The sequence below is a fragment of the Pholcus phalangioides genome, unplaced genomic scaffold (genome assembly GCF_987345545.1).
Source record: "Pholcus phalangioides strain wild (caught in Gottingen) unplaced genomic scaffold, Ppha-v1.0 ptg000017l_1, whole genome shotgun sequence".
NCBI lineage: Eukaryota > Metazoa > Arthropoda > Arachnida > Araneae > Pholcidae > Pholcus > Pholcus phalangioides.
In genome coordinates this window covers 62505529-62529113 of record NW_028301610.1, presented here as the reverse complement: position 1 = coordinate 62529113, position 23585 = coordinate 62505529, and the positions used below count along the sequence as shown (strand labels likewise).

General features: G+C 36.5%; 1 protein-coding gene and 1 pseudogene across 3 annotated transcripts in view; both read left to right on the top strand.

Moving 5' to 3' along the window:
• The first annotated feature begins 4932 nt into the window (after positions 1-4932).
• LOC149074481 (U6 spliceosomal RNA) lies at positions 4933-4988 on the top strand (annotated as a pseudogene).
• Positions 4989-8273: 3285 nt separating this feature from the next.
• Positions 8274-23585, top strand: part of LOC149074480 (polypeptide N-acetylgalactosaminyltransferase-like) — a 91961-nt gene continuing 76649 nt past the window's right edge. Inside the window, exon 1 of one of the 3 annotated variants that reach the window (XM_089246973.1) lies at positions 8274-8697. In XM_089246973.1, coding sequence (XP_089103099.1) covers positions 8581-8697 — 117 coding nt within the window. In that variant the 5' untranslated portion in view covers positions 8274-8580. The remainder of the gene's footprint in view (positions 8698-23585) is intronic. The other 2 variants (XM_089246971.1, XM_089246972.1) reach the window with 2 other exon arrangements.

The window sequence follows — 23585 nt, the reverse complement described above, 5'->3', positions numbered from 1 at the left end:
ATATTTGTTATGGGCAACTTTTTCTCAGCCACCTCGTTGGGCATTTTGCCTGTTGTGGTGTTTTATTTGTATTTGTGTAAGAGAGAAATATAACTAGTTTCTCTAGAAGCTGGAGGAAAGAGAGTGAAAAGAACTTTTTTATAGATATCGCCAAGATGCGCAAGAGGCGATGCTTTTTTTTGGTCGCCTAAACAGTTTTTAAATAATATTTTGCGACTTTAATACTTGCATTCCACTACTTTTTTTTTAGGACGACACCTTAGGATCCTTTCCTTGTTAGTCCGATTTTTCAAAAATGTTGAGAAAGCAGACGGACATATGCCGTATTTTCATGAATGCCACATTGATTTGTTCTACTCCGGCATCAACTTCAGAAATGATCTCTTAAGTTTTTCTTCAATCAAGAACTGTTTTCTTTGGAGGCCATTCATTTTCAAACAGAAGAAATATGAAATTACCACAGATTTTATTTCTCTTTTCACGCACCGTATTGGTTAAAATTTCTTCCCACAAGCCATACCATAGAAAAACAAACCTTCTTCCCAAATATTTCAGCAAGATAATTCTCTAAAACCGATTTTACGTCATCATTATTGGAACGAACTCTTGCTTATTTTACATAAATTTGCTTTTGAATTCGTTATAACGGATTTTTAAATTTAGTAATATCGGAATTCGCAATGCCTTGTTCCTATGTAAACTTATTTAAGAATTAGAAAAGTTTTCGTTACAATGATATTTTCGCTATAATGGTATTCGTTAAAACGGGGGTCGACATAAAAGGTGACGTCGCAGTGTGTTGGTTTAAGGAATGTTATACTTTCGGTGTACTTCGTTGAAGTCCATATTATCATTGCGTAATTTTCCTAACGCCTCGTCCATATCTTCTTGTTTTTAAGTTTTATAGGAATGTTTTACCATGTGCATGTATGGGCTCTGCCTGAAAATTTGAAAAATAAAATAAAATTCACGTTACATAAGCATCGTTTGTGGTACGACTTAAGCAACGACACTTGTAACATTTTAAACAAGCATCATAAAAGAATGAATTGAACCAGAGCGTCATCATTACATAAAAGCAACTGTTCAAAAATAGCACAAAATGATTTAACCTAAGAAAATACCAACAATTTATTACTAATACAATCGAACCCGTTGTAACGCCATCATTCATCCCATGTAGTTTTGGCGATGTAACGAGTTTGGCGTTACATCGGATCATGCTCGGAATAGCGTTTCAGAGAAGCTCCATCACATAAATTCATACCTTTATTATGAACTGCTATATCTTAGCGTCTTATTAGTGTCACTCCATAAATAAAATAACCTATTTTAGCCTATACGCATTAAATTTTAAGCTGGGAAAATTCGTAAAATTGTAAACACTGATACAAATACAACGCCACAACACGCAAAATTCCCAACGAGGTGGCTGAGAAAAAAGATGCCCATAACAAATATGGACGTCATTTATATTTCAAAAATACAGCAACTCATTTAAAAAGGCAATTACAAACAATATATATATAATTGATAAAATATTATACAATTACTTAAACATTTCTTGATATAAAACTTAACATAAAAACATACTCAACTTTGAAATTATTTCAATATGCATAAATTTAGCGACGCATTTTATAAGTACAAAAACAAAAGAAACAAAAGAAGATAATGGTGGCATTGCCTTTAGTCCGTATTGGTTTCATAATCACAAATTTCTCGTTTTTCAAATATCTAAAGAACTCCTTTCTATATGAATCGAGGGAGATGATTTCTTAACCCTGGAATACTAACTCTACTTCTCAGAGGCGCAGAGGTATAGGCAGTTAACATGCAGTTTTTATCAGCTTTTTTTAGCTAGTATTTTAAGATTAATGACTACCCTACTACTCGAAATGTAATGACCACAGCGTAAAAAACGTGCACTGTTGGAAATCTTATCTTGGCAACGTTGAACAAACTGCAGTACGCGTTCCCCTTATCAATAAATCCGTTTCTTTGAATAGATTGGTTGTTTAGCTTTAAGGTCCTTTTATACACATATTCATGAGAAATGTGCATTCTAGACCCCTGACCACACCATTCTTCATTCTTTATAAGTCATTTGCTCTAAACTGTTGCTTGTCGACCGATAATCCTAAACTTCTTTCGAAAAAAAAATGTTGTGGAGATTTTCTTGGAAAAAATGGCACATTCACTTTCTATACATCCAAACAATAGTTAGCGTTATAACGAGTTGCCGCTGAAAAAAACGGGTATTTTACATTATAATCCCAATATGGAAGATTTATGTTGTGAATTCTGATTCGTGGAAATTCTGTGACGTGAAATTCTCACGAATTCACCGAAAAATTTAGAGATGATCGAGGTGATGATCGATGATGATTTAGAGAGGCAATTTTAGAGATGAATAACGTCAACACACACACGGCGCACGCGCTTTCACAGAGGCATTCTCACTATCAGGGCCGCAACTAGGGGGGGAGCAGGCGGGTCTCGTGCTCCGGGCGCTGGACCATAGGGGGCGCAAATTTCATTCTCAAACCTTACCTTCAACATTACAAGGGGGCGCCAAAATGCGCACTTACCCCGGGTGACCAAGCATCTAGTTGCGGCCCTGCTCACTATGAAGCATCGTTATCAAGAATATTGGAACCCTTCAGTAATGGGTGATTACTGCTGGTTTATAATCACGCAGACTGATGAGACATTTCAAGAGAAAAAAACAGTGTCACTCCATTTTTACAAATCAAAAGCACATCATACTTTTCAAAGATATTGCTAAGGCCGGGATTACACTATAAAAGTTTGTTAAAAGTTCTTTCATAAAAGTTGAAAAATGCAACCAATAAGAGCATCGGTAACATCCTAGCAAATGCAATCGATCACCTTGTTGGCTGTATTTTTTGAGTTTTTTATAAATGAACTTTTATGAAACTTTTATAGTGTAATCGCGGCCTAAGTCAAGATGAGATGCCCCTCTTTGCTATCTTTACGAAAGTTTTTCAACAGCTGGTTGATGCGAAGATGAATTTCGGAAAGAAGGAAAATTCAAGTGTCCTCTTGCGTTGGTCCTAACGGGTCCCGTCAGGGCCGTCATTTTAACTTTTTCAGGGGGCAAAGAACATGTACTCAACGAATGTGTATATATATATGTATGTATATACACACACCATTTCTAGTGTATTTTCTAAAGCCACCCGTTCAACGCACACGAGCTCTAAGGAAAGATAGTGATTCGATAAAGAAAAAGGACGTAGGTTCGATTTCCCGCAAGTTGAATTTTCCAAAATTCATTTTCGCATCAGCCACCTGTTGAAAAACCTTCGTATATTATTATTTCAGTACTTTTGCATTAATAGGAAAACATTTGTAAATTCTGGTTTTTTTAAACCATTCAATATTAGCTAAAATACAGCAAAACCTCTCTTTTGCGGGCACCGGCGGGGAAAAAAAATTCCACCGTAAAAGAGGGGTGACCGTTAATCACGAGTTCGAAATGCATTCTTCTATTATACAAAGGGAAATTAATATTTGGCCGTGAAAGAGGTGTGGCCGCATCTGAGGCGTGCCCCTTAAGGTCCCTACACACGCTCAGTTATACCTGCTAGTGTAGAGGGGTTTTACTGTATTGTATTTTTGTATCATTCAGAAAGTCGCATATCTCATAGTTGGGACGTTATCGAGAAAAACTGATTTTTCCACTGAATTCAGCGCCCCAAAGTTACTTCAAGGCCCCCATTTGTTAAGAAGATACAAAAAAGTTTCAATGTGTTGACTAGTGTTACTGGAGAACCATTGATTCTAGAGGCATACTACCAATTAGAAAAAAGTATCTAAATAACGCGTAGAGCTCACATTCATCTTTCATATTGCAAGGGTTGTATATTTATCGAAATGAAAAAATAAGTTTTCATTTGGTCATTTTGTCCAAAAAATCCTAATCTCTAATTCCAAAAAATCTTAAAGTTGTTGCCCGGTCTCTTCAGGGGACAACAAAATAACTTCCATGTTTCTACGTGCTATATTCACTGAGACATTTGAATTCAAAAACTAGAGAAAAGTTGGGGGAAAACAGCATATTGAGCTTTTCAGTTAGTTTATACTGTTTTTTTCCACCATTTCTCCTATTTTTGACAGCGAATATTGTACTTGAAAGAACGTGGATTTTTTTTTTCTTTGTTTGGGTTAGAGAGGAAAGACCGGGAAGCAACTTTCTCTCTAATTGAGATTTTTAGAATAAGGTAGCCAAACAAAAAGTTTATTTTTTGATAACTATACAACCAACCCCTTGCAATATGAATGACATGGATGACGTAAATATGAAATCTACACGTTATTTAGATACTTTTCTAATTAGAAGTATGCCTCTAGGATCAACGGTTCGCCGGTAATTTGTGGCCAAGGGACATAAAGCATCAGGGACACTAAAGTTTGCTCGGACAACTCGGACGGCATGCGACGAGCTTACGTCAAGTATTGATATGGATGATAATTTTTTTTTACATTGCTGACGTATCTAAACATAAGCTAAGACCCCCCCCCCCCCCATCGCAGTATTTTATAGTACGAAAAAAACTTGATTTAATTTAAATTCACTATACACAAATGACGTTTACACAAAAATAACAGAGACAATATCCGTCAGTTTATTCTTTTTATAAACCCGTTCTTGAGCTCTTTATTCAGAAATCAAAATTCCCCCTATCTAAAGCTAGATCCGAGTACTCACGGGTGCATATGCACTTCCGACACCTCTTGATCCCAATTATTTTTTTTCTAGATCAATAACGTGAAAATCATGCTTTGACTTGATTCGTTTCACACGTTTGAGTTCGTGAGATTTCCAAGCACATCGGACGCCCTTTAACCTATAACAACGCGATGTTTAGAATCTTATATTTTATTGTTGCTAGCACATACCAACTCGTACTCGCTTCGGCAGTACATATACTAAAATTGGAACGATACAAAGAAGATTAGCACATACCAACTAGTTGTAAGATTTAACAACCCAGTAGTTTCACTTCTGTCGTGCAAGATTCTCACGCTTTTTTTTTTAGCAAAGCAGGGCGATGTGCAGAAAACCTAATGGTATTTCCAAATCCGATGATCCCAGTTGATCGGGTTGGCCGTGTACACACTGGACCGATTTCAGGCTCTTTAACCATTCTATGTCGAGTTGCAGACTGTATCGCTTATCGTATCGGTCCAGTGTGCACTCTGCCTTACATTCAACTCGTAAAAGAAACGTGGGTTGTTTGAATCAAAATGAGCGACCATGTACTTGTCAACGCTGAAAGTCATGCGCTCCATTCATATTTGTCCATGTTACGAATGGTTGTTAGGATGCGAAAATTTTTCAGGTGCGTGCAGTAGCATTTTATTTCGTACGGTTGTTACACCACCTGGCAGATGCAAAGGAAACAGGCACCCCCCGAATGTAAAAGGGGTTAAAATGCACTGATTGGGTAATTAATTTCGATTTTAATTGCTTAACAAAGGGCCAGCTCGAAATGCTATTAGTAAATGGATATGTCGTATGATAGGTCTCTACTCTAGTTTTTACATAGGAAATTAAAATAGGAAATCCACTGAAAAATACCTGTCTCTTTACAGTACTTTACTAATCGTATACAGACCTGGTTCATTCGCCAAAAAAAAGGCAATTTACTACCATTTTACCTCCGACTATATCGGAATATTAAATTATTATTATTATTATTGTGGGCCCTAACTGTAGTTTGTAGGTGTCCAGATATTGCCATCTATCTTGTAAATACGAAACTAGCAATGTATGGAAGTTCTTAAGATTACAATTTAAATTAGTGTTTCCCAAAGTGGGCATAATCACCCCCCGCTGGGCGATGGAATGGTCCAAGGTGGCGATAAAAACTACGAGTATAACATAGGATCCTATGGGTTCGCTTAAGTCGGGGGGCGATGAGAGAAAAACAAACCTGAAGAAGGAGGCGATGGAACAAAAAGTTTTTGGGAAACTATGATTTAAATGTTGAAAAGTCCATTATTGGGTGTGATTTTTCGAAAGGGGACACCGGCTCGCATTTGTGCGTCGAAACTAGAAAATCAACTTTAGCCGACCACCAATGTGTTGCCTGCGGGTATTTAACCAGGGAACTCGCGAAACGAGTCAATCAACGATGCCACATGACTGCACAATGGCTTGTAAGTCTTCGCTTTCTTTCTTTCAAACCGAACAAATTCAGGTCTATCGCCATGGGCAATTTACTACCGAGTTGTGCCGGAAGAGTGTGTGTACCTGACAGTCTGAGAGCATGTCTAGTGTTGTGTGTGAATCATTAGTGCTGCCGTCTATATTTTTTGTGAGTGAAGTGTAATGATTAAATATTTGTATCATTGTAGATTTGTTGCTCTCTGCGGGGAGACTTTGCGAAGGCACGTCTGCATTCGTTCACTATGCATTGTCCTTGGGTGGTTTGCTGTGATTTCACATTCATGTGTACGGCTGTCACAAAATATTTCATCGCGAGTAAAGCAACGCACACTAGACGAACATCAAAATTGGAAGAACCCACTGACGATGTATTCATCAAAGGAACTTGCGTTGCGTCTCTTCGATTTTGTATGGTCAAGGCTGCGGTTGGAACCGGGTTGTGCGGGAAAAGGGAAAAAGAAGAGCAGAATTGAAAGCAAACGAATACGGCGAATTTTCAAAGTTAAATCATAGCGAACAAAAGTCAAAGCGAGTAAGCCAATGTAGACGCTCCTGAACGGAGATATAGACTCTCATCGAAGGTAGGCACCACAGGAAACCAATTTCAGCCAACCACCAGAACACGCTATGGTACAGATGCTTTAGAGGGTGGGTATATGTAATCTATAGGTTATTCTCTGAAGCACGAGTTACCGAACATCAGCGTGTGTTTGACAAGAAGTTTCACGGTTGCGATAAGATCAAACGCAGCAACCGCACCGCAGTGCGCAAAGGCTCTTAAGCCCCGTCATGGGCGGAGATACGTGGGGGGCGTGGGGGGCATTGCCCCCCCCCCCAGCGTCAACGGTGGAGTCAACTGATCTAATGTTTTTTGTATATATGAATTGACATCATCATCATCGTGCCCCCCCCAGCAATAATGACCGTGCCCCCCCCCCCCAGACTTCCAAGTCCATCTCCGCCTATGAGCCCCGTTTACATGTAGAAGATTGGGGTTTCAATGGGGGTGAATTGGTGAATAGAACCTGCTTGGCAACTTTCTTTTCCTCGCAGGGAAAGGAAGACATATTAAGAAGACATCAACGAATAAGGCAAATACACGAAAATACAAAAAAAAAACTAGGACTTTTTATATTTTAGTATATTTGCCTTATTGGTGTCTTCTTAATATTCTTGGGCAAAGTTGATCAACTCTTCCAAAAGAAAGACATGCTCTTTCATGGTGGATATTTGCGGTTTCATGCCCATTTTCCCATAATCCTTTGTGATTTTTCTCTTTGTGGAATGAAAGAGACCGGCTTTTTCATTTCCCGTGTAAACGGGTCTTTATATGTCCAAGCGAGTTCATGCTAGCGAGTATTAGTAATGCTAGCGAATTTATATGTCCATCCTAGCTTCACTTCGTAGGGCAGGGGTTCTTTACTTTCTCAACTTTTTTCACGTGTGGCGCCCTTGCTTTGGTCAAAGTTCTGGATCTCTAATCCCTAAAATGGTTCAACAAAGAAAAATAGCATTGGCCTTCAAAGCACCGAACCGGCATATAATCAACATCGACAGTTCACCCCGACGCCTCTACGAGCCACGAAGCACACTCTGAGAATAGGGAGAGCTCTAGAGAGAGGGGGGCTTTTCATACAAATATTGCTGGCACCTGCTAAATTGTTTACTCACAGAGGTGACAAACACCTCTTAACCCAGCCCCACCCTGTATACCGTTGTTATTTTGTAAACACCCCCACCCCCCAGCGATAAATCCTGACGAGTCAAAAAGTCACCGGAAGAAGAAGAAGACACGCGTGGAAAGACTCTTTTATAATGATTCAAAGAGAACGAGAATGAATTTCGTAGCAGAAAAAGAGGCGCGTGTTGGTTTTATTAGCAGCCTATTAGGGAGGTCAGAAGCCACCACCATCAGTTCAAGTTCCAGCAGCAGCAGCAGCAGCAGTAGTAAAAGTTTATTGTAAAGATAGTAAAAGTATCGGAGAGAGAGAAGGAAGAAAAGAAGAGTCGTCTGTGCTGTCGGGGGAAAGAGAAATGAAAATAGGGGAAGGAACACTGAGAGATGGATACTCTCTGGCCGTGGCTTGCTGCTACCACAAACAACCTGTTGCGCGCGCGACAGACAGACAGACAAACAGACGGTTGTTGCGTACGCACGCACATTGGCGGGGAATAGGCCGGCTTTTAAAACAACGAGGAAAAGTAAGATCGGTCGCAAACGGTGGTTCGCCGTTCAGACGACCGGTGGCCCGTTCCCCACTTTTGTTGCTTTATGGAAACTCTCTGCCGTAGTACCTGATAGAGGTTTGTTTTCCTTGACGAACTTTCGGTCACCACAAATAATATCGCCCGTGATATTATTATTCTTTGCGGCTGCAGTGATGTTCTGCCGACGAAGACGCATCAAGTGGAGGATAATCATTTTTCTTCTATGTACTCTCATATTGACAGCTATCTATCTTATATCTTACGGTGAAAAATTTGGTGCCAGTACTGGGGTGAGTACATATTTTTCTTTAGTTACCCGATTACGTTGAAAACTTCATTTTGGAAGAAAATATAGATTTTTTTTTTTTAAATTTCCGTTTTCATTTCTTGTGATTCCAAAATAGGCTTTGTTTTATTCATATGACGCTTAGAAGCTAAGTTACGCTTAGTTTAGTGTTGCGTTTTTACGTGCAAGTAATCCGTGAATATAAACTTTAAGGGGGTTGTTGTACGCTGTGCCGTCTTAACGCGCATGGGCCCACCTCTCAACAGAAGAGAGGGTCTCAAAAAAACCACTTGGCCCGGGGGCCCACATCATGCTCTTAAGACGACCCTGGTTTTTTTTTTCCAAAAAACACATTTTCGAATTTTTCAATTTTCAAATACTATGAAATTTTCTGTGTCTAACTGTGTTCTCAAGTTTTTGTTCTACCTGTACTAGAAATATTTTTAAAATATTTTAATATAAACTGCTGGCAGCCATTATAATGCAAATTTTTATCATAATGCTCTTTCATTATTATGTACTAATAACTTTTAGTTTTCCACTAAAATGCTCTGTTCTCAAAACTAAGTTTTTTGTTAGATGAGGAACATTTTTTCGAACACCACTTATTCAAATGTGTTGAAACTTTGTGCGTCTCTCTACACCATGGTGTTACATACTTTAACATAAGAGTTTTTTATTAAAATTATTATTAAAAAAAATTATGGCACAAAATACGGGTAAATTTTGGTGATTTTTGAAAAAAAGTTTCATGTTGTTGAAGTTAAAATTCGAGGAAAAACCAACAATTAAAATTCTAAATTCTCTTCAGTTGAATTGTATAAAAATATCCATAGTATTTAAAAAAAAAATTGAGTGACGAAAAAAAAAGTGAGAATAGAAAATTTTTAAATGTTCCTTAAAAGGAGATTTTTCCCATAGGATAGCATGGGACGCCAAGATATGGTGCACGAAACCCCTTTAAACGCGTTACGAAAAATGCTATTTTTGACATTTCACTTGAGTTTGAAACGTGATTTCTAAAAATCTATTGTTTGTATCATTATTAAATTTTAATATGATATTCTGTCGTATATTGTCAAGGTTATGAACCAAAATATAAGGTCTATCACATATCTTTATCTAATTATATTGTTTTATACACGATACGTAGAATGAAATTTCAAAAAATTCACACGTACATCAAAAGATTGGATGTAGCTTATGAGCATGCTTTACAATCTTTTGAATTTGCTTATAATTTGAAGTATATAAATGACTTTTTTTTACAGAAAATGACATAGTTATAATCCAAAATTTATTGTTTTCACCATTTCGAGACACTTCTTATCAGAAAATGTTATTTAAGTTCACTAGAAAAGTGCCAAGAAAAGTTGTTACGGATACCTTAGAAATTTATAAAATACAGTGAAACCTTTCTACAACGATACTGGATGGAACACTATTTTTCGAATCTTGTTTGGAATTGTTTTTAGTCTAATGTTGAACTCCTTTCGATACAACGACATCCTTTGCTACCATAAATTCCTCTATAAAGATATTTTTTGAGGAGAGATTTAGCAACTGTGCTACAACGATATTTCATATTTCTCTCAAAATCACCTTCATTATGTTTTCAAGTTCCTTACCAGTTTTTTTTTCGAGGGTGTTTTATAATATCGGTCTTTTTTGCACTATCTACCTCCGAAAGTGTTAATGAAGTGGCCGTGAAGCTTTTTTTCATGTAATACACAAAATTGTTGAGCAGAAAACCACTTTACAGAGTGCAACAACTATTAACTGAATTTTATTCATCATATAAAATAGAATATGCTGACGCTAATAAATACTTATGAATGTTTTTATGGTGGTACTAATAACGCCAATTCAGAAGAGATGCCAGCAACAACATAAATTTGGTGACGACTGATGTTAATCCAACCTCTCGATATAACGATAACTTATAACGATATTTTTTCTTGGTCCGCAGAGTATAGGGTTTCACCGAAATAGATGTCTCGTTAGACAATGTGTGATGTTTAACACATTCATCGTATCATTATAAAAAGTTCGCTATTGTTTTTAGTTATACAGTTGACACTCGTACCGCTGTGTAGTCATAGTGACGGACTCACATCGCAAGGACTCGGATTCGAACCCTAACGTCGATATAGTGTTGGTCACCTGAAGTTGGCTTTCTGTGGTTCCCATCTTCGAGGCGCGAATGCGAGCCATCTCCCCATCGAAAAGCCTAGCAACAGACCTACTATGGTACAAAAATATTTAGGTTATTACACTTGACTCACAATTTTAAATGCAGATGGCACCACTTCACATACAACACACTTAGAATTAGTTACTCCTACGCACTTCCCGCACAACTCACTGGGTAGTAAATTGTCCATGGTGATAGCACGGAGTCGTGCTCTGTTTTGGAAAAAAAAAGTTGACGTTCTTTATATAATGTCTGTGCTCTATAGCGATTGTTCCATTATAACGACCGGTACGATAAGTCTAGAGATTTTCTCTATGTTATTTTCCTTTGAATATAAAGACCTGCAAAGATCATTCAATTCATTTCAACGTACAAACTCAGCTTTGCTTCGCTCATGTTTTGCAAAGAAATCAACAAAATCCGTCCTGAAATGCGTTTGACCTACTATACTTGGACCTTAAAGTAATTTATTATAGCAAAATTATTATTACTGCAATTTTTTATTCCCGCCGAATATGGAATTTTTCGTTATGTGAGAATGGAATTGATTAATGCTATTTGATATGGTGGGAATTATTTTTTTGAATTGAAAATGCTAAATTGTATTTATTATAAAACTTTCTATGTAACAACCACCCAATATAACTTCCGTTTTCCGTGTAAGGATGGGGATCTTTATAACGAGCGATAACTGTATATGTTCTCTCTCATTGGTGTGTTTCACGAGAACCACATAAAAATAACAGGATCTAGCTCAGCGTTTCCCAAAGTAAGCAATATCGCCCCCCTGATGGGCTATGGAATGGTTCAGGGGAGCGATAGAAGCTATATGAGTATAATATAGGATCCTATGGGTTCGCTTGAATCGGGGGGGGGGGGGGAGAGGCGATGAGAGAAAAAAATTTCTGAAGAAGGGAACGATGTGGGAACAAAAAGTTTGGAAAACTATGTGAGAGAGATCTAGCTTCTTTTCAATTGGATTTGATCGTTAATCACCAATCAGTGCCATCTGAACGCATGGACCCATCTGGGCAATGCTCTAGGGCCTCACATTAGTGAGATCTGGTTATAACTTTCGAGAGTAAGTATGTAAACTGTAAACTGTTGGATAGGGGGTAGAGGGGGGGGGGGAACTCAGAAAAATCACTTTGCCCGGAGGCCTACGATTCTCTTAAGACGGTCCTGTCATCAATCATGGACTGGTAACAGTTTCACCAGATTTCGAAGCAAAATGTATGTGTAATTACTTCAATGTTGAATCAATGGCAGAGAGAGAGAAAGAGAGAGATGCGGATTTATGCTTTTTCCACCTTTGGGCTACATAAATTTCTGCTATCCTCCTCCCGTTTTAATCTCGTTCTCTTGACTATCTATTTGAACTGGCCATATACTTGTATTTCCGTAGGCTAAAGTTTGGTTTCAAGAATTTTTAGTATTTCGTGGTATTGTGGTATTTGCCTTATTCGTTGACGATGTTTTGAGTATTATTAGGCAGTCATCTACTCTTGTGTTAAGTTCTAAAGTCAGTTCTTAAGCCGCGTTGATGGCACATATGCCAAAATTCGTTCGATAAAATTTTGGTTCTGTTCAGTTATAGCCTAATTAGCTACCCCTAAAATACGCCTCTGATCAATCATTGTAACTAATACTTCCAAAGTTAATCCAATTGATTCCAAAATTCCGTTTTTCAATTTAACTTTCCGATTGAGATTTGTGGGTTATTTTCTTTGTTTTTTTATGTTTATCTCCCGAAACCATCCCAAAAATCGTCAATGGCTATCGGAAGTACTGTAACTTATTCAATCCATTATATTTCATGTGGACAAACGACGAAGGTAATGGTAAGCCGTTTCCGTTGCCAAAAATCAATGATTCGTCAGTAATTGTTTCCGTTTGAGCAGGTGCTAATTTGGTGGCACTGAAATGCAACGGCTAGACGGATTCAGATGTTGCGATAGCGTGATAGGATCTTTCTCTCTTTAGGATTTTTCCAAGAATAGGTGCTCAAAACACAATTGAGGTATGATTTCGTTTTTACAGATTACTCCTCAAAAGATACCATCTATATTCACTCCAATCTCAACAGCATGGGTGGTGAGGAGAATTAGACTCTCTACTCTACACGGTAAAGCGAAATAAATCACACTTTATGGAAAGAAATTTTGAAGATTCCCCGAAATGATTTTCTATTTACTCGTGTCGTGGAAAAAGACCATTCTTTTTTCTTAAAGACTGAACGAAGAATGAAACTATTCGATTCGCTTCGATTCTTTTGCATTCGATAAATCCTTCGCCTATGTTCTTCAGTGAAGTCTATTGTCATGTTTTAAATTAAGTAAAAAAGTTCAGTTTTATTTCAGAAAAAGTTTCTCAATGTTAATTTTATAATATTTTATAGAATATTTTATATTTAAAAAAGCGATTCACAAAAAAAAAAAAAAAAAAAAATTGAAGATGAAGTTGTTGCAGATGCAGATGTTAGAGATCTGGGCCACACACACAAGCTTTTTTACTTCAGGAACTTGTACATCTCCGTAATAGACCAAAAAAATTATATCATCTTGAATTGAAAGTTTGCTTTTTGTTCCAAATGAACTCAATCATTTCTGGCATTTGAAAGTAAACTCTTCAGATTAAGTTCAAAGGTATGGGATTGTTATTAAGTGATTCCCAAACAGTGTGGCACGAGATATTTTAAGAATAAAATTTTACCGAAAGTAGTAATATGGAGCTATGATTCCCAACCTTTTTGCCACGGGGGGTACTTTGAGGTTGCCACTTATCTCCCTTCCATCGGTGCTATGAACTTTGGCAATCTCTGCTATAGAGTACCGTGATATTATGCAGGAATACTTCGAGATGCTTAAAATGTTAAGTTAATGGCATCTTTTCAAGAATGCCATGATTGTAAATGTGTGAGATTCAAAATATTAACAATATTAGTTCTTCACGCTTTTATTATCAAGCCGCTGTATTTTTTGTCGTCTTTTTTTCATCCCTTACCAATTCTTTGAGGTTTAAATTATCGATTCCAGTTTGTTTTTCGCTTATTTTATTCTTGTTTTCATGCTGCTGTTGCCTAAAGTTTACGAAATAGTCCGATGGTCACGTTCATGACCATTTCCTTCTCTGTACTTCACTTCGGTTCAACATGTTTTTTTTTCTCATAGTTATTTTGTGTTATTATCCTCAAACCAATCATCAAATTAATTTTCCGTGTGATGCCGAAAATCTCCTTCGCAAAAACCACAATAAATCGTTTCTATTCCCACGAATCCTATTTTTTAGGGGAAAGAGTGGGAAGAGACACTTTACACACACACGCGCTTAGCTAATAATCGGCTTCTCAATAACTACAGAAAATAACCTGGAAGCATCAAACACAGATCACGATAAATGTAACCTCTAGGTAAAATTTTAACCCGCACCCATTCCTTTCGGTTAAGACATGGTACACGTTTATTTGACTCACACTCTGTTCAAGAAGGAGTGTTCATTTTTTGATTAGGTTAAATTATAAGATTAGCACATATTAACAGATCAAAAATTTCCATTCTCTAAACATTTCGTTATTTGCCGTGGCAAAAGAGTTGGGAGTGCCAGACTCGACTGTTATTTCAAGTGCGGATATTTCACCTGGTGCCCGTTTCTAAACTACCACGTTATGAGTCATTTATGGAAAAAAAATTCAATCTCATAAGTTTATTACAACACACGTATGAAAATACCAGAGAAGAAAGATAACATCACATCACATTTGAACTTATGACACGCAATCATGGAATGAATTTATTTGAAGGTTTTGAAAAAAAGAAGACACTTCTCTTATTTGAGTTTTCCTTACATTTGACGTGAGTTGTAATAACGACTGTAAACTTGTCCGTGAGATTAATTTCTTCGAAGAATATTATGCATTTTCCTCAAACAATATTCTGTTTCCTTATAACAGTGAAAAACACAAGCGGGAAAATTTTATGGATACTTCTCAGCAATATATTTGAAACTCAAAATGATATGTTAGTTAAACATCATTTTGTTTATTCACCTTTTTGTAATTACTTCGAAAGGAATACGCTGCGCGAACGGAAAAAAGTGAAAGATTATACTGAATATTACAAATTTTGGGATTTGCAGGATTGTGAAATAAAACGCGCATAATGCTTTTTTGCCTTCTTTGTCCGTCTGGGTGGCGATTCCGCTTGAGCAAAAGAAAACAAAAGTGATATGTTAGCTGTGAAAAAATAAAAGAAAAAAAAACAAAAAAAAGCTATGCACGAAGTTTCATTCAAGAATGAGATTTTGTTTCCCAAGCTACGGGATCTCATTTTGATCACTACCCTCCCATCTTCATCAAATCCATTTGAAGCAAACTATAGGGTCCGAGATTTGATTATACGTTTGCGAATCTTAAGAGAAAAACATTTTTTTCGTTGAAGAAAAAGTAACTGAAATTTCAGGAAGAGAAGAAAAAAACAACAATGTAATATAAAAGAAATGAAAATAACATACTATAGTCGGGTGATTGTATTTGCCACGAAATAACAATTTATTTCATTCACTTGAAACGTAATTTATAATGTCTTTCTTTTGTTGTAACAAATATTGTATTGTATAGTAGAAAGTGAATATTGAGAGGCAGTGAATGGGTTGCCCCGGAACTATAGCCATTATAAGGGGGAATATCAAAACAAAGAAAATGAAATTAAAATTAAACCCCAGCTGACATTGACGTTTATTTCGAATGATTTAACGTTATCTCAAACAGAAACCGAGTTTATATTCTGTTTGCTGAAAGATGTGTCGCGCTGTTACATAAACAAAATAACGGCGATTTTATTGAATTCGATCACAAAGAAAATAGAGCTGGTCCGATTAATCGGGTCGGTTAATCGATCAATTGTTAATCGCAATTAAAAATTTTAATTGAGTTAATCGACTCGATTAATCCCATTAACCACTTGCCTGGCTTTCCCGTGTCAAACCAACACCACCTACAGAACAAGGCCTCCGCACGAAGCTCGTGACGTCACTGGAGAAGGCCATTTCACCTATTGGTATTGCATATAGCAGTCCGACGAATGCGATATCTTTACCTTTTTTTGCAGTATATCCAATTGCAATAGGAGAAATGGCCTTCTTCATTGACGTCACAAGCTTCGTGCGGAGGCCTTGTTCTATAGGTGGTGTTGGTCAAACACGAGCATCTATTTTTTCCCGAAATTCACTTGCCCGTGTTAAGCACGGACATTGTAATCTTTGCTCCTAGAGGGCGAAAAATAACATATAACTAAATTTGCAGAAACGATATGGCTCCATGCAACAGCAATATAATGATATCTAGATACACAGGCCCGTCATTTAGGAGAGGCAGGGGAAGGGGGGGGGCGTTCCCCCCCCCTGGCTTTTGAAAATACACTAAAAATGGTATATATATATATATACATACATTGAGTACATGTGCTTTGCCCCCCCCCCCCACCCCCGGAAAAAGTTGAAATGACGACCCTGTAGATACATAATCTTGTAATCTAATTGCATAGATACATAACCTAGTTCAGTTACATAATTTGACTAAAAACGAGATTATTTATATTACATGCAAAAAAATTCAAATAAGAGCTTTTCAGCAAAAAAAAAAAAGTAATAAGTGAACCACACAAGTTTTTAGGTTTTTGAATTAAAAAATTAAGTACTATTTTCTGTTATTGTCTGTTATTCCTAGTCATAGACACACGAATAGTATGAAAAATAAAATAAAAACCTGACATTTTCTTTGCAAAAAAAAATTAAAAACTTATTAGGAAAGTGGTTAAAATTAGATTAAACTTTTAATAAAAATTCATAATTTACTTTTATTTGTTTGACGAAACTGATTAGGTATCTTAAATTATATTTTTAGATTTAACATTTTATATTATTGAACATGTTTGAAAGTATTTGAATCAATATTCTGATCAAACTTTTCGACGGGGGAAAATGTAAGTTGATTCAACGAAAATTAGTGATGATTTCAGTTTTAAAGGTTTATTTTATCAGAATCTACAAATCTACTATAATTATTCTTAAACGACAATTTGCTTTACCTTTGAACAGTTCCCGTTTCTCAAATAGATTGAATAATATATATACTCTCGACCACTTAATCCACTATCCACAAAACTCTTCTGAAGAAGCATTTTACTTACCTCATCCCGAAATTTTGTAACTCTACCACCTGATATCCTTAATATTACTAATTTATTACCTTTCAAAAGACACATGAAGCAATATCTTTTTTTCAATCAAAGACATCGAAAGTTTCTTTTGATTTGTCTTATGCTCCTTAATCAGTTAAATTATGAATCTATTTGATCTTGCGCATTGCAACATTATATTTTGTACTTATCTGAAAATCATGCAATGTGTATTTCACATAATTGCAGTCCTTGCTGTTGCCAAAAATACTACAAATTATGCGAAAGTTTTGTTTTGACATTTGATTTTTTTTTTTGAAACCCCCTCCCCATTTTCGTAAAACTGTGTGTAACTTATTATTCATTATAAACTTGCAATGTATCATCCAGTATGGGTCTGTAGACCCCTTGGCTGATTTTTTTGTTTCATCTTGTATTTATGTAAAAAATTAAAACAATAAACAATTCAATTCAATTCAGTTATTTTCAGCTTTAGAAGACAAGACCAAAATTTGTTATCGCCATTGTCAACAGTTTTTTCGTATTCGGGAAACATCAGTCCCCCCCCCCCTCACTCCTTCAGTACCATTAGAGAGCAGTTTCTAACGAAAAAAGTAATAATATGAAGATCGAAAGTAGTTTCGAAATCAATGACACCTAAAATGATTGATTTTCTAAAAAAAATCCTAGTGAAAGAATATTTCAGGATCTCTAACAAAAATGTTCAGCATTTCCTCAGGCGTGGGGGCCTTAATTTTTTAATATATTAGGAAATAGGTGAATGAGAGAGGAATGAACAAAATATATTTATGTGGCATCAATTAATATAAAAAAGCTGCCTAATAAGTATATTATAAAGTAATAAATATACTATATATATATATATATATATATTTTATAATCACCCCGTATATATATATATATATATATGTATATATATATATATGTATATATATATATGTATATATATATATATATATATATATATATATATATATATATATATATATATATATATATATATATATATATATATACGGGGTGATTATAAAAAAACTATCCCGACATATGGGCCCCTAACTATCATACCATTCACAGAAACTGAATGAAATTTTGGCATAAGGTATTTTGAGGTATGCGCTCAAGAATGATATGGAAAACAACAGTGTCACTCTAACAGTTACGGTTGCAGTGGGAGAATTTCGAAAGTATCAAATGGCAACACCAAGTTTTTTGTATTGGAATGCGATCTCCATACTGAAAAACACTAAATAGCGTTGGAATGGCACCTGTAGCAGGAAAATCCCAGGAGCTAGGCAAGTAAAAAGTAAAAAGGACTTTGCCGTGCACCAGAGCATTAATGTTCGTTTCATTCGTCACACCGTTTCTTCGGCTGAGATCCCAGCCTGATTAGTCCTCCACAAGGTCATGTGGAAAATTTGTGAAACACAATAAAATGCTTTATTTTATGCTGCTTCTCTGTCCTTATTGGTTGTCCTCACTTTTAGCCTATCTACCGCCGGTGATTTTCATGCTACAGTTGCCGTTCGAACGCTATTTAGGGTTTTTCACAATGGAGATCACGTTCCAATACAAAAAACTTGGTGTTGTCATTTGATATTTTCGAAATTTTCTCACTGTAACCGTAACTGTTAGAGTGACACTGTTGTTTTCCATATCATTCTTGAGCGCATAAATCAAAATACCTTATGCCAAAATTTCATTCAGTTTCTGTGAATGGTATGATAGTTAGGGGCCCATATGTCGGGATAGTTTTTTTATAATCACCCTGTATATATACGCCCCATATAGGGGCTACTTAAAAGTATTCGATTGAAGTTCGATTAATCGATTAAATTTTTTTGATCAACCTGTTAAAAATTTTAATCGATTCTTAGCCCTAAAAGAAAAATGTTCACCTGTGTTGGGGTGGTCTTGACCGTCATTGTCAGAAGACACGAAATTTCAGCCATAACATTTGATTGAAACATTGTCTTAGGGGCCATTGAAGTATTACGTAAGCAGATTTTCAGCCATTTTTGACCCCCTTCCTCCTTGTCAGCAAAACACTGACTCCTCCCCGTCAGCAAAATTTCGTCAGCAGCTTAGAATATTTCAGATCTTAAAAAAGGGGTTGTTGATGACGTAAGCAACCTTCAAACCCCCCCCCCCTTGTCATCAAAAGTCATCAAATCCGAAACCCCCTCCCCCCTCGATGCTGACGTAATACTTGAATGACATCTTAATTCGGTTGCCACACATTTACTTTTTCCGAGGGAAGTTAGCATCTTGCGTAGTATGTAAAAGACCTGTTAGATTTGTCTGCAATAGTTTCGAACTTACGGAACACTATTGGAAGATTGGAAACAATCTTGAATTTGAACACTAACTTTACACGCGCTTTTTTTTCTTCAGCTACCTCGTAAGGTAATTTACCTGATATGGTATCTTTGCATTCTCATTTGAATGTAAAATATTTCAAGTTTATTTCCTATTTTTCTAGAGGTTCCCTGTTAGTTCATCAGAAAGTTTTCTATAAATAACATTAATGCATAGCATGTAACAGTATGCAACTGTTGATAACTTGCATCGGATTCACTTCACACAGCTATGTTTTCTACTATCGTGTAAAGACTGATCTGATTCAGATAGGAGAAACTGCAGTAAACGTTCGTGTACGATAAAGGGTGAAAAAAAAATCCCTCGGGTAAACTAATCTACGTAAAGGAATGCCTGATAATGATAGACAAGCTTATGATTTTTTTCCTTAGTCAAAAGCGGGAAGTGATATTACAGAAAACTTGCCAATCATCCTTCCAGTAAATTATTATCATTTCTTTTTTTATGGAAAATCTTGTTTTTTATTTTTAATGCTTCTTTTTTCCTATGAAACTGGCTGATATGGAAATGAAAGGAAATAATAACTCACTTAAGCTTTAATCAAGTTTTATTCCATGTTCAGGAATAACATCGATTTATCTAATTTTTTTTTCAGATTTTTAATGAATTATACCAACCGAATTCTCATTTGATTCTAGAAAAATATCTCTCTGCAAAAGACGTTGATGAGTCAGTAATTAAAGAGTTTCGGCGGAAAAAGAACCGGTTGTGTATAGCAATTCCCAGAAGCAATTCGTACCGAGTTCCAGTAGCTGCACTGTAATGAACAAAGAAGATAAGATGGAGATTTCCCCTTCCCCCCCCCCCACTACTTATAATAAGTAAATAAGAACAAAATGTGTCCATGATGAATTGGAAAAGGAAAGCCCTGATCGTCTTACAAATGAAATTCAGAGTCGAAATAATCCCTTAATCGTCTATGAGAGTTTATCCTGTCCCCACGTGTGCACTTATAGTAATTTACACCAAACGTCTGCGTATCATCACCTTCAAATGGATCATCAGGTTATGAGATGCTGATGACTATCATCAATCAAGGTTCCCACTCGAAAATCGTCAGTTCGATCATTAAAGTGTAAGACATCGATTTGCGAAAGATGACCATTAAAGATACCATAGGGAAAAAAACCATTTCCTTCTTTCCATGCTGGTTCTCCATTAACCAGTTGATTCTGGAAATAAGAAGGTTGATGAGAAATCAGAGGGAGGATTCATGAAACATTTATGAATCCTCTTTTCATTTTCTTTCCTCATTAATAACGTTCTGCTGCGGATATATTAACAAGCATCTGTTGAGTTCAAAAATACATACGGTAAAATAGCTTTTTTTTACATGAAAGCGTTCCAGAAAATTTACGGGGCGCGGCATGTAGTAGAATGTGAGGATGACCTGCTGTAACCTGTAGTGTTACATCCAAAATATGTGGCGGTCGCTCAATCAGCAAAGCGTGAGAACTAGAGTAATAATTCTTTTTTCCATCAATAACTTTTTTTTTCATCATCATACCCATGTTTCCCAACGAGGCGTTCCTCAGCGGTATCTGAACTGATTCTTAAGATTCGGGGTGAACGAACTAACGAAACAAAAATTAAAAGCTGCCTATATAGATTAAAAATGAAATCAAGTTGCGTGTTAACCGGATCTTGCTCGATTTTTAACAATGCTTAATAGTTTTTCATTTTCATCATAATCTTTAGCGCTTCGCTCTTTTTTTTTTACAAATTCTTCCAGGAGAACGTTTTCTTAATTTGAATTGAGTTGGAATATTTTAATATACAAGTCATACTCTCTCTATAAGCCCCCAACCTGTTAGCTATAAAAATTTATGTTACCGAGACAATGGTGTGAGAATTTATGTTTCCATCAACAATGTGTAATAGCGCTCAGCTTCCCTTAATATAATGGACTTCAATTTGTCTTTGTTCCAAGTCTTGGTAGTTGTACGCCCATAGGCGGTGATAGACTTGGAAGTCTGGGGGGGGGGCACGATGAGGATGATGTCAATTCATATATACATATATACATTAGATCAGTCGACTCCACCGTTGACACTGGGGGGGGGGGCACCCCGTATCTCCGCCCATGTGTACTCCGAATATCACTTGATAAACGATGTAAACAGAAAAACAGAGCATGTTTCTCATTCGTAAATACAGTAAATCTCTCGAACTAACACCTGCCAATTTCGTTGACCATATTAAAGGGTGAAGTAGGCAAAAATAATCCCCGCAGAATCAAACAACCAAGAAATGCTGTGAGGGGCCAATGGTTTAATCCCTTAATATGTGACACTTCCAGAAAAATGTTCCAGAATTTATAGAGGAACTCATTAAAGTATGCTTAAGTGTAGAAGTAGACCGTTTCCAGGATCAATTATGAGTAGAGGTCCTGTTTTGCATCGCTGAAGGTAAGTGTGCATACATTTTCAAGCCATTATCCCCAAACAACACGATATTTAACAGACAATAGTTTGGGAACTCTAGAGAGAGAATTACCCAGTATATCCACAGTTTCGACGTTCTATTTCAAAGAAATACAGTAAAAAAGAAAAAAAGAAACAAATTTCAAAACCACACATATGATTTTTCGAGTTGACAGATGAAACAGGCAATGTTTGCTAGACGTTGTTAGCACATGGCGTAAACAGCGGACAAAACGGAATATACGAGATAAAAGTAAAAAGTTTGAAAAAAAATATATATATAACATCGAAAAGAAAAGAAGAACCAAACGTGTTTAGACTGGCCAATGGCGTCAGAAGATTTCTGTCGTCTACTGATCTAAAAGAGAACAGCAGTTCCGGCTTTCCAAAGATGAAGATGAGAAGAGGGCAACAAAAACTTCTTTTTTTACAATAAGTAAGGAAAATATATGAAAAAAATAATAATAATACACGAGGAAGAAAACTAAAAGAAATTACTCCTGCCAGTTTAGATAACACGGAAGAACGATTTTTTGGATTGAAAAGACACATCGCAAATGTCGTCGTATATATATTTTGTGGCATCACCATCATCTCCTTAAGGGCGAGGTATCATCATTCGATCTTGTCTTGTATTCTTGAGGTTTTTATAGACTTGCATCGAGCAGAGGATGGGTGTGGCCGGGAATATAATTTTGTCACTTTTCCGAGTATGAACAGCGTCCACACACACACCCGTGGAGATCAGTTTCAGGATGTTGTGGGAATTTATTTCTTTGCTGGTTATATATGTTATTTGAGCTAAAATATCACTTTCTTTTCCAACATTTCACAGTTTTCTGCTAGTCAAAAGAAATGAAAAAAAACCAAAAAACACAGACACATAAAAACTTAAGCAGAATCCTCAGATTGCATGCGTAGGTTTGTATGGATGAAATTTAAGAGAAGTTCTTTTTCTTGTTCCATAAACTATGCTCTGACATCATTCCAGACAGTAAGGAATATTCAAGATGAGAAACTGTTCACGAAAAAGAAAAAAAAATTCAAATAATAATCTTAGGAAATGGAATCTAACAACTTGATACCTGACGCCGATGTCAACTGGTTGTTGGTAAAAGCCTGAAAGAACATGGTGCATAACTCCAAAGCTACCACGATTCCGAAACAAATTATAAGGAACGGTGTGGATTTTCGTCATACCTAATGATAGACAGCCTTTACAGAAGTGAAGCTTGGCACATGTTTAATAGACATCCTGAAGTACCTTTATTGTACAAAATGGAACAGATATCGCAACATGGCAAAAAAATAAAAATAAGCAAGCAAAAAAGTGCTCCTTAAAGCAATTGTAAAGTTACGAAAAGTGCTCGTTCTGCTGGAAGTGAGGACAGATATAAGTTCGTCCTTTGTGTGACCTCTTCGAGCACTAGCACATTCGGCATTTCTAGTGCTTGCTGTCCACTAAATTGTTGAGGAGTGCTTGAGGGATTTTGTCCTATTCGTCCTTCAAGGTGATTTCGAGTTCCTGTACGTTTCGAAGAGAGTCTGTCTCTGAGAAAGATGTCTTTGAGCAATACGTCTGTCAAATGCATCCCAGGTCTGGTCTATGGGATTTAGGTTCAGCAAATATGCAGACAGGACCGTCTTAAGAATACCTAGGGCCCCCGGGCCAAGTGGTTTTTCTGAGGGCCTACCAGGTAAA